The sequence below is a fragment of the Dendroctonus ponderosae genome, unplaced genomic scaffold, assembly GCF_020466585.1.
Source record: "Dendroctonus ponderosae isolate FM_Combo_2020 unplaced genomic scaffold, Dpon_F_20191213v2 Dpon_F_20191213_1, whole genome shotgun sequence".
NCBI lineage: Eukaryota > Metazoa > Arthropoda > Insecta > Coleoptera > Curculionidae > Dendroctonus > Dendroctonus ponderosae.
Window position 1 is genome coordinate 42,533,982 of NW_026017110.1, and position 12,885 is coordinate 42,546,866.

Genomic DNA, 12,885 nt, shown 5'->3' on the forward strand with positions numbered 1-12,885 from the left:
GTGGGGATATGCGGCAGAAACCTACCTGAGGCAGCTCCAGGCCACAGAAAATAAACTTCTGCGGATGGCCATATATGCTCCCTGGTTTGTACGTAATCGTCAAATTTACAGGGATCTAGAGTCGGAGCCACTACGAGACCTACTAAAAAGAAAAGCAGCCACGATCTTGGCCGAAAACCACCCCTTTGAGGAGCTACGAAATGCCGTAGCTTACTCCCCAGAGGACTACGGGCCCAAGAAAAAAAGGCCCAGACACCAGATGGCCCAATAGGGCAATAAATAGGTACAAGCAGTAAAAGTGCTGTAAGTGAATAACTTTTAGAATAGAGTGATAGAAGTAACATTGAGTAGTGTAGTGCTTGTCTCAAATTAGTAAGATGCCCATTCTAGCAGCTAGCTAGCATGGAGAGAATGAGAGGTGAAGGCATAGCCAGAGCTGAACTATTCTTACAGAAGACCACAAGTTTTAAAGGATAACTCCTGGAAACTTGCAGTCAAAAAACGGGGGTTTTTTAGTTGGTAGAAATCCAACACTACCTGGTGTCACGGGACGCTGGGTGGTGTCTTCGAGAAGATTTTTTATCCTCCAGCCGCCGCCGGGCAAAAAAAAAAAGTTACTGATACGAAACCTGCTATCCGTTCACATCAAGTTTGAGGTTATCAAGACATTTTCGTCGAAAATAAAGAAAACTGCTAATAATTACGTTATTATTTTAATGTAGATTCGTTACTAAGACACTCCTAAATGTATTTACATTTAGGATGTATTTACTTTAGAATGCGTCTTTTTATTCACTATTACATTAATCAGCACGCTTTGGAAACTTCGTATCTAACTCCAATGCAAATTTACTTTGCTTAGATACAGTCCCTGAATCTGTCTAGTTTGTGACGTCACCACTTATGGAGCGTTAATAAAAACTCCGGATAAACATTTACAAAATTTTATTGCAGTAAATAAATAGGCAAAACACCTACTACCATTGATTTGTAAAAGGTGTTTCTTATAGAACCCAGAAACATTTGCTCAAGAAGCAACATCATGTTATGAATCAAAAATTCAGACATTACACAAATACCTAATTCAAAGTAACATAACAAATTCATTAATTTAGTACAATTACCAATGCAGATACATATTTAGGGGGGTGTATGGATAACATAGTTATACAGGGTGATTCAAAATTGGCGTCATTCCTTTTAAGGGGTAATGGGGGCTCACTTGGAGAGTAACGAGCGTTTACAGGGGAAAGTGACCCTCCAACCAGAGATCGTAATTTTATCACGTGACTTACAGCCAATCAATACGCAGAGAAGATATAACATTTTAGGTTAGGTTAAAATTCTAACGTAAATAAAGGTAAACAAAAACAACAATTCGCATCAAATCATGCAACTATATAAATAAAAATATTATCGTTATTGTACTTATAAATGATGATTCTGAACTAGTGTCATCTTATCTGAGCGATAGTGATCGAGGATTAATTTTGGGATTTGCGAGCGGTGACGGTCGGTGTTCCTCAGTGTTCGATATTTGGTCCTTTATTTTACAATATATTTAGCTCCAATATTAAATCCCTGCAGCAGAGACTAGACTATTTTCTGCCTGCAGTATTAGCAATATCATCTTGATGCGCTGATGACACGCAGTTAAAAAATCATTTTTACGGGTCATGCTCAAACTGTAATCAATAAAATCAACAAAGATCTTAATGACCTGGTCACTTAGTCTAATAACCATCTGCTAAGAATAAATATCTCCAAAGGCGTTGCAATATTGTTTTGCCCTGAAACCAGCCGCTCGTGGCTTACTGAGAACCTGAGTATTCAACTGGGGTGAATGTATTACATTTAGAAATTCAACTAGATATCGGGGACTCATTGTGGACAGAAAATTAAAATTCAGGCAACATGTCAGTCTGTGTTTAAGAAGAGCATTTTCAAAACTTAAACTTATCTATGCGGAAAGACAAAGGCTTTACTATGTGAAATTTGTGAAACTCTCATATTGTCGAACTTCACTTTTGCAGATATTGTATACGGTTTATTCTTAAAATCTTGTGTACACTTGATTCAGAAATCATGTTTGCGTTTGGTAGGTACTCGTATATGGCGTTGGCGTATGGGTACTCGTATACGGCATACAAACTAATGGAGTTGAGATAGCTTAGCATCGTTGAAAGACGCCTTTGGCACTCACTCTGTTTTTTTATAAAATAATGAGTCAAAATGTCCACCTTATCTTCACAATAAGATTAGATTTCGAACTGATGTTCACAGTTTGAATATTCGCCGATATTTAGATATCAGAATTGTAAGTGATTGTTTTTTCTTTTGTGGAATAATAAATATTAATATTATAAAATAACAAAATAACTATTTAATATCAATCAAACAATTATATCAAGCTTAGATTTAATCTTTTCAACTTCTTGGATTGATGGTTTTGCCAGACGAGGATTGGAGACTTGTCGCTTTCTCTTTGTTGAACAAAATCTAAAACAATGTCATTAAGTTTCAAGGCAAAAAATATTAACTTTTTATCATTGTTTTTACCGAGGTTGCATTGCCGTTTTCTTATTTGGTGCAGGTCGTGTTACGGTTTTGCTGGAATACGGTAAAACTTCAAAATTCCATTTTGTTAAATTAGCAGCTGAGGCATACATAAAAGCAAAAAGCATAGAGCAACATAAAAGTTCATTTATTTTTTTAATGCATTTTCATCTGTTACGTTTTTGCAGGTATTTTTCAACAGATTAATATTTTCTTCGATTTTATCATAGATATTGGCATCGGATCTTAAAGTGTTCAGGTGCTGGCACATTTCGTTATTCTTATATTGCTGCTCTGTAGTTTCTATATGTACTCTTGATTCATTGTCGTCATTTATATCTAAAGTTATGGATACTTTATGAATGTGTTTGCACATGTTATGATGGATAATAAAATCCATACACGTACAGCTGTACATATGTATGCATGATTTACAAGCTGGGCACTTTAGGTTGCAGACGTGCTCACTATTTATATTATTTAACATGACAAAGTAGGAATCATTTTCAGATGTTACCTGCCATTCATCATTGGTAAGCCTCAGTATCGAAATATTTGTCTGGGCAACAGTTAAATGACTCTTATTATTTTTTTWTATTTTGCTTGTCATTTTACCCGTTTCTAGTTTAATTATCCTTTGGAATTGTTTGTCTCGAACGTAATTTAATAATACATGTAATGTTTTATCCAAACGCCTGCATGCAACACCTAAAACAAGAAAGATAACATTGATTAATAGCTTTAGGCTATATTATTAAGATAATAATAAATTATATTTCCATTTACATTAAGATTGGTATTAATACCTTTCAAGTAAATATGTTTTAAAACTTTATGCATCGATTCTAAATACATGTTTGTATTTATTCCAGAACCAATTCTATAACAAGACGCCCATACATTTGTTCTAAATTCATATATTTTTTTTAAATATTCTGAAAATTCTTTTGTTTCTGGATCACTTTGCAGCAAAAGCTTAAAAGATGCTAAAAGTTTTTTAAATTCATCTATGCCGGATTCTTGCCTCAATATACACAACATTTTATACACCTAAAATATATAAACAAATAGGTATGTACATTTTTTAATGTATATTTTCATGTACCTACTTCTACTTGTTTAGATTTTTCTTTTATAAGATTTAGCTTAGCCCTCCAAGCTCTATCCACATGCCATATACACAATAACTTCTTGGTTTTCGTAACATCCATTACCGCACTCCAAGCAATGAAATATAGTTCAGCATCCTCTGACATAAATGTGGCAGCTCGTACTGTACCAGCAACATTTTTTACTGCATTAATAAAAAGCTGCAAAACTGTAAAGTCTTCACTATTTGAAAATAAAAAAGCTACAGGAAACCCTTCTCCAAAATCGTCTAGCACTAAGATGGTAATCAATTTAAAATCGTATGGATTAGTGCCATGAGTAGCATCCATTCAAATAATCCCTTCAGCACCAAATTTCTTCATCATTTCGTCATAAACCCAAGAACAAAATCATCCTGATGTAACTGTCTAAACTCTGGATGCACCTCTCCTTGCTTTTTGTATAATAATACTACATTATTATTTTTGTTAGTTTGCTGTTCTATCCATATTTACTATACACTCAAAGCATCATTATTACTTTGGACAGCTGAATCATACAAATTATAACTTCTCAAGATATTATGGATATCTAATTTGGTAGTAAGACGTAATCTTTGAAAATCAGCATCAACACTCGGATTTTGTTTAAAATTTGAGAGGGAGGAACACCTACAACAAACATCAAGTAATAAACCCATAGCAATATCAAACATACGTAGTGAATAAAATATGTTTACTGAAGTATGTATATTCACCTTGAATTAACTGAGTTGCTATCATATTTTTAGCTTTTAAAGGTAATGGCATATGAGCTAGTTTAACGTCATGTCCATAATGACTTTTACAATAAGTTACTTTAAACTAATCATTATTGCTTTTTAAAATAATGACCGATGTACAAAAGAAACCAATTTTTTTGCAACCTTGAGACTCTAAAGCTCTTTTTCTTTGATCGTAAGGAAGTATATCTCTTTTACCACTTCTGCTGCAGTAGTAATATGTAGTCTGTGGGACGGGCACGTCAACATAGGAAACAAAGTGGACAAGTCGCCTAATCACTAGCTTTATATGCCAAGTCACAAATTCATTACTAACGTCTTTAAAATTATTAAAACAAGTACTTTTTGCGACTTATTAATGTTTTGAGACGGTCTGCTAACAACGATCGCAGAACAAATAAATGAATCAGACTTTAGTATGTTGTTTATTACAATTTCACACACAGTACAGGTGGTACACAGTTCAGGTGCTAATGCTGTGTGACACCTGAAATTTTTGAAAGCAGCATCCAAGCTGTAAACGTCGTCATGCCGCCCCCTCGGGGATGTTCTGTTCATTCATGAGTAAGTTGTGGTGTAACCAGCGGGAAGGTGGTCCGCTAACCACAATCAAAATCTTGGTCCGACCATGGATATTTCAGTGAGGCCCCCATGCAACTGATACGGGAAGGGATTGCGTATTAACAACCTACTGCTGGTGGGTGGTCCGCAGCTGCAGCTGTCGTGCTGCTGTCGCTGCGCTGCAACATGCAAACACATTTTCATCATCTGCACGCTGGCTTTCATGTTGCTACACTGAGCGTAGCAAATCAGATGCGCCAACCCCACAAATCATGATTGAGAACTTCTTCTGGTGTAATTCGAACCTCCTGCAACAATAAAAATATATAGTTGCACAGAACCGGAACATTGGCGCAACAGTAACGCTTTTCAATTAGAATAAAAATGAATACCTCATCCATAGTTAGCATCCTTTTCAGGTCAATGAATTCCGTGCGGTCCACTGTTTCGGCCAATAATTGTTCTCCTCCCAAATCAATAGGAACGTTCACTTGACCTGAAACCAAAGAGCACCTTTAAAGCCACATTCGGATTGCGCATCTTAGCTTATTAATTATCAATATCCTCCAAGCAGTCGAAGATGTACCTGCGGGCTTGTTTCGACTTAATCCCCGCTTCCGCCTCATGTTGTTCAGGAGTTTATTACCAGCTTATTACCGATATCATCCAAGCAGTCGAAGATGTATTTGCCGGTTAATTTCGACTTAATCCCCGATTCTGTCTGATGTTCTTCGGGCGTCTTGAATTGCCAACCATGCAATCGAGATGTACTAGTCATATCGTTGTCGAAAAATCCCGCAGTATTCGATGCGTTGTTGAGCATGTGCTCAGTGTGCAAGCCCTGCGTCTGAGCCATGTTCCATGTACCGAATTTGATCATGAGCCAGGATAGAGCGGCCTGTCTAGGAATAACTCAGTGACCACGCAACCTAAGAATCAGATGTCTATAGCATCGCAAAAGGGCAATACGAGGATGATTTCCGGGGCCCTGCGGGAAACACAATTTGAGCACTTAGTAAGTAACTTAGTAAGAGTAACGGAAGTAACGGGTTTGCAAGTAACTGTTACGCCGGGCCTTGTCATAAGTGTATGGCATTTACTTATATTGATATGTTTAAAGGTTCAATAAAAAACATTTTGAAGTTTTTAAAATTTTTAATAAAATTGAATAAAATAAATAGTGGATCTTAAATCAAGAAAAAAAAGGTTCCAAAAAAGGAATTGCTTTGTCACCTCAGAGCGTTGTACCCTCCGGGCGTTTGCTGTCATCATTGGCAACAAAGCGGAGGATTGGGAAGAGAAATGAGGGAATGAGGGTGAACGAAGACAGATGCAGAATGCTCGTGACCAACTGATGCCGGAACGGATTGCGAATTAACCCTACACTTTTATGTTAATGCGCCACTAATTTATGCTTCAGAGCTTCCTCTGGTGTACTTGAAAGCTTCTGCAACAATAAAAATATATAGTTGCACAGAACCGGAACATTGGCGCAATAATAACGCTTTCAATCAGAATAAGAATAAATAGTACCTGATCCATAGTAGCATCTTTTTTAGGAGGTCAATGAATGTCCTCCGGGCCACTTTTTTTCCAACAATTGCTCGCCTTCTAAACCAGTCGAAACGTTTATTTGACCTGAAACCAACGAGCACCGTTAAAGCCACATTCGGATTGCGCACCTTAAATTATTAATTACCGATATCCTCCAAACAGTCGAAGATGTACCTACGGGCTTCTTTCGACTTAATCCCCGTTTCCGCCTCATGTTCTGCGGGAGCTTTGAGCCGCCAAAATGGATATGTATTCTCCATATCTTTGTAGAAAAATTTCGTAGTTTTCGAAGCGATGTTCAACATGTGCTCAGTGGGCAAAACCTACGTTTCGCTAATATATCGAATTTGGCCATATTCGGATGAGCCAGGATAGAGCGGCCAGCCTAGGAATAGCTCAGCGCCCACGCAACCGAACGACCACATGTCTATGCCTCGGAAAATGGCATACTGAGGCTGATTTCCGGGGATCTGCAGCAAGAACACATTTTGAGCACTCTACCATGGATAAATCGAGCTCAAACTTACCGGTAATCACGGGTTTGCAAATAAGTGTTACATACGGCTTCGCTGCGCCTATATAAATGTATGTTTCAGAGCTTCCTCCAGTGTGATTCGAACATTCTGCAACAATAAAAATGTATAGTTGCACAGAACCGGAACATTGGCGCAATAATAACGCTTTCAATTAGAATAAGAATAAATGGTACCTGATCCATAGTTAGCATCTTTTTTAGGAGGTCAATGAAGGTCCCTCCGAGCCACTTTTTTCTTCAACAATTGCCCGCCTTGTAAATCAGTCGGAACGTTTACCTGACCTGAAACCAAAGAGCACCGTTAAAGCCACATTCGAATTGCGCATCTTAGCTTATTAATTATCAATATCCTCCAACCAGTCGAAGATGTACCTGCGGGCTACTCTCGACTTAATCCCCGCTTCCGCCTCATGTTCTGCGGGAGTTTTGAGCTGCAAAAATGAATATGGACTCTCCATATCTTTGTAGAAAAATTTCGTAGTTTTCGAAGCGTTGTTCAACATGTGCTCAGTGGGCAAGACCTGCGTCACGCTAATGAATCGAATTTGGCCATATTCAGATGAGCCAGGGTGGAAAGGCCGGCCTAGGAATAGCTCAGCGCCCACGCAACCGAACGACCACATGTCTATGTCTCGGAAAATGGCATAACGAGGATGATTTCCGGGGATCTGCAGCAAGAACACATTTTGAGCACTCTACCATTGGTAAATCGAGCTCAAACTTACCGGTAATCACGGGTTTGCAAATAAGTGTTACATACGGCTTCGCTGCGCCTATATAAATGTATGTTTCAGAGCTTCCTCCGGTGTGATTCGAAGATTCTGCAACAATAAAAATATATAGTTGCACAGAACCGGAACATTGGCGCAATAGTAACGCTTTCAATTAGAATAAGAATAAAAAGTACCTGATCCATAGTTAGCATCCTTTTTAGGAGGTCAATGAATGCCCTCCGGGCCACTTTTGTCTTCAACAACTGCCCGCCTTCTAAATCAGTCGGAACGTTTACTTGACCTGAAACCAAAGAGCACCGTTAAAGCCACATTCGGATTGCACATCTTAGCTAATTAATTACCGATATCCTCCAAGCAGTTGAAGATGTATTTGCGGGTTTCTCTTGACTTAATCCCCATTTCCGCTTCATGTTCTGCGGGAGTTTTGAGCTGCCAAAATGAATATGGACTCTCCATATCTTTGTAGAAAAATTTCGTAGTTTTCGATGCGTTGTTCAACATGTCCTCAGTGGGCAAGCCCTGCGTCTCGCTAATATATCGAATTTGGTCATATTCGGATGAGCCAGGATAGAGCGGCCAGCCTAGGAATAGCTCAGCGCCCACGCAACCTAACGACCACATGTCAATAGCCTCGGAAAATGGCATACCGAGGATGATTTCCGGGGATCTGCAGGAAAAACACATTTTGAGCACTCTACCATCAGTAAATCGGCCTCAAACTTACCGGTAATAACGGGTTTGTAAATAAGTGTTACATACGGGTTCGCTGACATAGCTAGCCGAGCCAAAGTCAATCACTTTCACCCGGTAGGGCTGGCGAACTGGGTCCACCAGCATAATGTTATCAGGTTTTAAATCTGTGTGGATCATCCCAAGTTGCTGTAATAGAAGGTCCAGTGTTAATCCGTAATCGGGGTTGTGTTATTTTAAATGTGACATGTTAGGTCTCAAGGTGTTTCATGAGGCAGGGACATTAAATAATGCCCCTGCCTCAGTTTTGGGAACTTTTACGGGAAAAAATGGTACTTTTTGCGAACAAAGTCTTGGACTTGCAAAAAAGCAAGAGAAATAGTCTCACTCATCTTCTTCTTCAGCCCGTTTGAATCTACCAGTGGCGGCGCTAAGGGTGGGCGAGGTTGGGCTAGCTACACTTTCAATAGCGATATAAGTAATTACGATTTAAAAAAATCAGATCAAATTCGACAATAATGATACTGAACGTGAAAACATTCCGAGTTGTTCGGGAATTAAAAAGTCAATTTTTAAGTACTTAATATTAATAAATTATTTTCTAATCTAAATATGGGTACTTGTTTCCTGCTAAGACAAGAGACAAAGATTTTCATATAGAAGAAAAAGAAGTCATTGATTTGGCTCTATCGCTACATGAACTTTCAAGGCAGTCGGTTCTAAGCAAGTTTTCCTACAAAAAAAAAACAGTATAGTTGTGATCTTCGTATTTTTAAGTTCAGTTATTATATCATGGCATCCTTGGATTAAGTACAGCATTCTCAAAGATGCTGTGTTCCGATTTACCTTGCAGATTTTTCTTCAAATAAGGTGGAACCAGCAGTTTAAGTTTTGTTAATGAAAGCTACAGGAACTGGAAAAGGGTTGCAGAAACAAAAGCTGCGTTTAAAAACATGATTTAGTACATTTAATCCATTTTATTTAAACTTAGAACATTTATTTCTTTAGCTAACCATTACCAATGTGATATAGTTTCAATTGGAAACGAGACAAAGTCGTTGCTAGATTCCACTAAGAGGTATGAAGTCACAAATAATCTAAAAATAAACACTTTCAACAGATCTCACACTTCTTTTGCAAGCTTGTAGTGTAGTCTTCGCTCATCAGCTGGAAAGTATGTGATTTTTGAGTAAAAATTTACCTCAACTGTTCAGATTTTTAACTTCCAAAACCAACAGGATAAAGAAACTTAAAAGGCACATGGCCATCCTATAAGCTTGCAAACGATTTCTTGAAATAACTGAACAAATGCCAACAAGGAACAAGAAAAGAGCAGACGAACTTTCGAAACCGATTAAGACGACAATAAAAAAATGTTCTGTGAGCTTGCAAATTCTATAAAAATTCTGCACACAGAACACACCGACTGATATCGAAGAAGTTTGCCTCGATTAAAAAAACATCAACTAACTTGTTCACTGGAAAATGATCAGAAAACGTTCAAGTTGCCCGCACAAATCACTTACAAAAATGCACACTTAGAAAAATATATCGAAAATTGAACAAAACGCGAAAAATTCTTCAAAAATATCGGAGTCTGTGGTCCACCAATAATCATATTCAAGATTCAAAATCCTGAAAAATATTTTACGAAGCGGTCGGAACAAACTGATTTGCATTCAAGGTAAAGCATTCCTGAAAATCGACGATTGAAAAAATAATCTAGTAAGAAGTTAATGAACTCTTGAAATACCACAAAAAATGGCAAAGGTGGACAATACGAATCTACTTATAATTTAATAGTAGTTTTCGATACAAGAGCGAAAAGTGTCGTTTTTTGATCATCGCTTCTGATCGAAAAATGGCTTTAGATTTTTAGGCTGGTTTTAGATTAATTCGAATAAAAAATCAATAATTCAAAGTATAATATATACAGGGTGCTCGCAAAATGCATTAGGTTTTTAAAGGTGATTCTACAGGCTGAAATAATAGTTGTAAGTCATGTAGCAAAAATTCGAAATCGGAATATTTTCCGAGTTACAGCTCAAAAAACTTGATTTAAAAAAAAATTCTATTCTGCACATTTATTCGCGGATCAAATTGAAAATCGGTACAAAGTTTTAGATTTGTGATCTCTAATTTTCTGAGAAAAAATAGTTTCTTCACCTTGCTTTTGGAGATGGAACTTTACTTGAAATCAAAATTTCATTTTCCCGATAACTTTTTTGTCACGTCAAATATCCCAAAACAGAATATGCAATTTTAAACACTAGAAAATACTAGACAAAAATGTACTCTTAACACCACTCGAAAAACATCGTCGTTTAGGAGCAAATCGACAATAAAGTTTTTAATTACTTGTGACTCAGTGGCTTTCTCTCAGTATTTAGTTGGAATCGCAGCAACTCAAGTCGTCTGGTTTTAAAATGTATAAAATTTGACAATTTATAGTGATTATTGTATTGGTATTTAATATTCAGACTAAATTTTTGTACGAAAAAGTACAGATTTGAAAAAGTACAAAAAAAAAAGAAGTTTGATGAGCTGTAACTGGGAACATGACTTACTACTAATATTTCAGCCTGTAAAAATTTCATAACCCATTTTGCAAACACCCTGTATATAAAAACAAAAAAACATTGAGCTTAATGCAAATCTGTAGTAATTTTGAGCAAGTAATGTCCAACCAATCTTCGAAATGGGGTAAAATATAGTTGAATATGAAAGAAACAAAGCCTTAAATATAAAGAAGTCTATTTACCGTTTAGAAAAAAAAACGCCGGTTTATTCAGTGCAATATGATCCAAAAATGTTCAAATCGATTGCAAATGCCCTTATAAAATATTACGAGAAGAAAAATTGCCAAAAACTGCTGCCTTTCCAAGACGAAATCGAAGAAGATTAACGAAAATTAACGACAGAAACTGACGAACTCTAGAATTTCCCCTCAGTTCTTGGTGATAATCGACGTTTGTCCTTATCAGCCTTAAAAAAGTCGGAAAAAAATAATGCAATGAACTTTTGAGATATTGACGGAAATTACGAAAGTGGACAGTAATCTATTATTTATTTTAAAATTTTTGATAGAAAAAATTGAAGCAAAGGAAAGATCAACAGATGAAAAAATCGAGTGAGAAAGAGACTAATAAAAAAAACAATTCAAGTTGTTGCAAATCGGTTGTCATTTTGGGCACGCCTTGGGCGTAGCAAGAAAGATCTTCTAAATGCGGAAAATACAGTCGAATAGGGTAAAAGGTTCAAAATCTTCAAATAAGAAATCATAAATGCGTAGAGAAAAAAATAAGCGTACTACTCGATTCAGCAGATCAAACCACATGAAAAAATATATAATTCAAAATAAAATTCAATTATTATGGTCGTTACCCGTCAATTGATCGTCTTTGCAATATTCAATTCACTAATTTTTCAAGTTCTCCGAGTTTTTTTGCTATTTTTTACAATACTTGATGGTACAATGCAATACAGAAGTTCAAAACACGTAGGAAAAAAAATAGCTTCAATAATGAAATTCCAAAATTTAGACCCACTTTTAAAAGGGCAAGCTAATTAACACGTTTTGTCCATATAAACTCAAACGGAAACTTGAGGTGCTGTGAGGCACGTGAGGAACAGACTTTAAAAGTCCAATTCCTTTTTGGGCACAATTTTTAGATTCTATAGAAGAAAGTCTCGAAGAATTTCTTTTATTAATACAATCAGATATTATCTTCGGTACTTTTGTGCTACTACAAGCGGTTAGGATTCTAAAGTAAGACTTGTGGTAGGTGGGTCAAACTGAACACAATTAATTGACAACCATCGTTTGTATTGGAGCAAACATTGGTAAACAATGATGTCAGTGTTTTGCAAAAACTATTAATTTCTCATTTACTGGCCCAAGGGTTCTTGTAGTCTGTAGCGCATACATAACTTGTGGGTAAAGTAGATAAAAATATTGAAATTTTCAAAAGCTTGACTCTTTCTACTATAAATAGAAAAACAGAATTACATGTGTTCAAAATGCTCTCTTTTTATAAAATGAGCTTAGTTTTTATCTTTTCCATTAGAAACGATGGTTCGTTCCCAATTAAGTTTGGGCAGTTTGGCCACGTACCACTTACATTAGAATCTTAACGGCTTGGCGTAGGCAAAAATATCAACATATTTTTTCTTTGTAATAAAACGAGAAATTTGAAAAGTATTTGTAGTAATTAAAAAACACAATCGTGTACAATTTTTTCGTTACCAATTTCGGTAGCGGGCAGGTACGCACGCCACTGGCAAAACTTAACAAAATTATTTTATTGCAACACATGCGTCTGCCCTAGCTATTCATCCCTGGGAAATTTCGTGACATTATAGACGTATACATTCATGCGTTTTCT

General features: G+C 36.6%; 1 protein-coding gene across 7 annotated transcripts in view; it reads right to left on the reverse strand.

Annotated features, from left to right (window-relative positions):
* Nucleotides 1–6,122: 6,122 nt before the first annotated feature.
* The window catches only part of LOC109544344 (homeodomain-interacting protein kinase 2), a 59,682-nt gene continuing 52,919 nt past the window's right edge, over nucleotides 6,123–12,885 (reverse strand). For 5 of the 7 annotated variants that reach the window (XM_048661419.1, XM_019914462.2, XM_019914459.2 and 2 more), the window contains 10 exons: nucleotides 8,535–8,689; nucleotides 8,152–8,477; nucleotides 7,984–8,090; nucleotides 7,802–7,897; nucleotides 7,449–7,744; nucleotides 7,251–7,358; nucleotides 7,069–7,164; nucleotides 6,687–7,011; nucleotides 6,521–6,625; nucleotides 6,123–6,434 (listed from right to left, as the gene is read on the reverse strand). In XM_048661419.1, coding sequence (XP_048517376.1) covers nucleotides 7,850–7,897; nucleotides 7,984–8,090; nucleotides 8,152–8,477; nucleotides 8,535–8,689 — 636 coding nt within the window. In that variant the 3' untranslated portion in view covers nucleotides 6,123–6,434; nucleotides 6,521–6,625; nucleotides 6,687–7,011; ... (2 more) ...; nucleotides 7,449–7,744; nucleotides 7,802–7,849. The remainder of the gene's footprint in view (nucleotides 6,435–6,520; nucleotides 6,626–6,686; nucleotides 7,012–7,068; nucleotides 7,165–7,250; nucleotides 7,359–7,448; nucleotides 7,745–7,801; nucleotides 7,898–7,983; nucleotides 8,091–8,151; nucleotides 8,478–8,534; nucleotides 8,690–12,885) is intronic. The other 2 variants (XM_019914461.2, XM_048661418.1) reach the window with 2 other exon arrangements.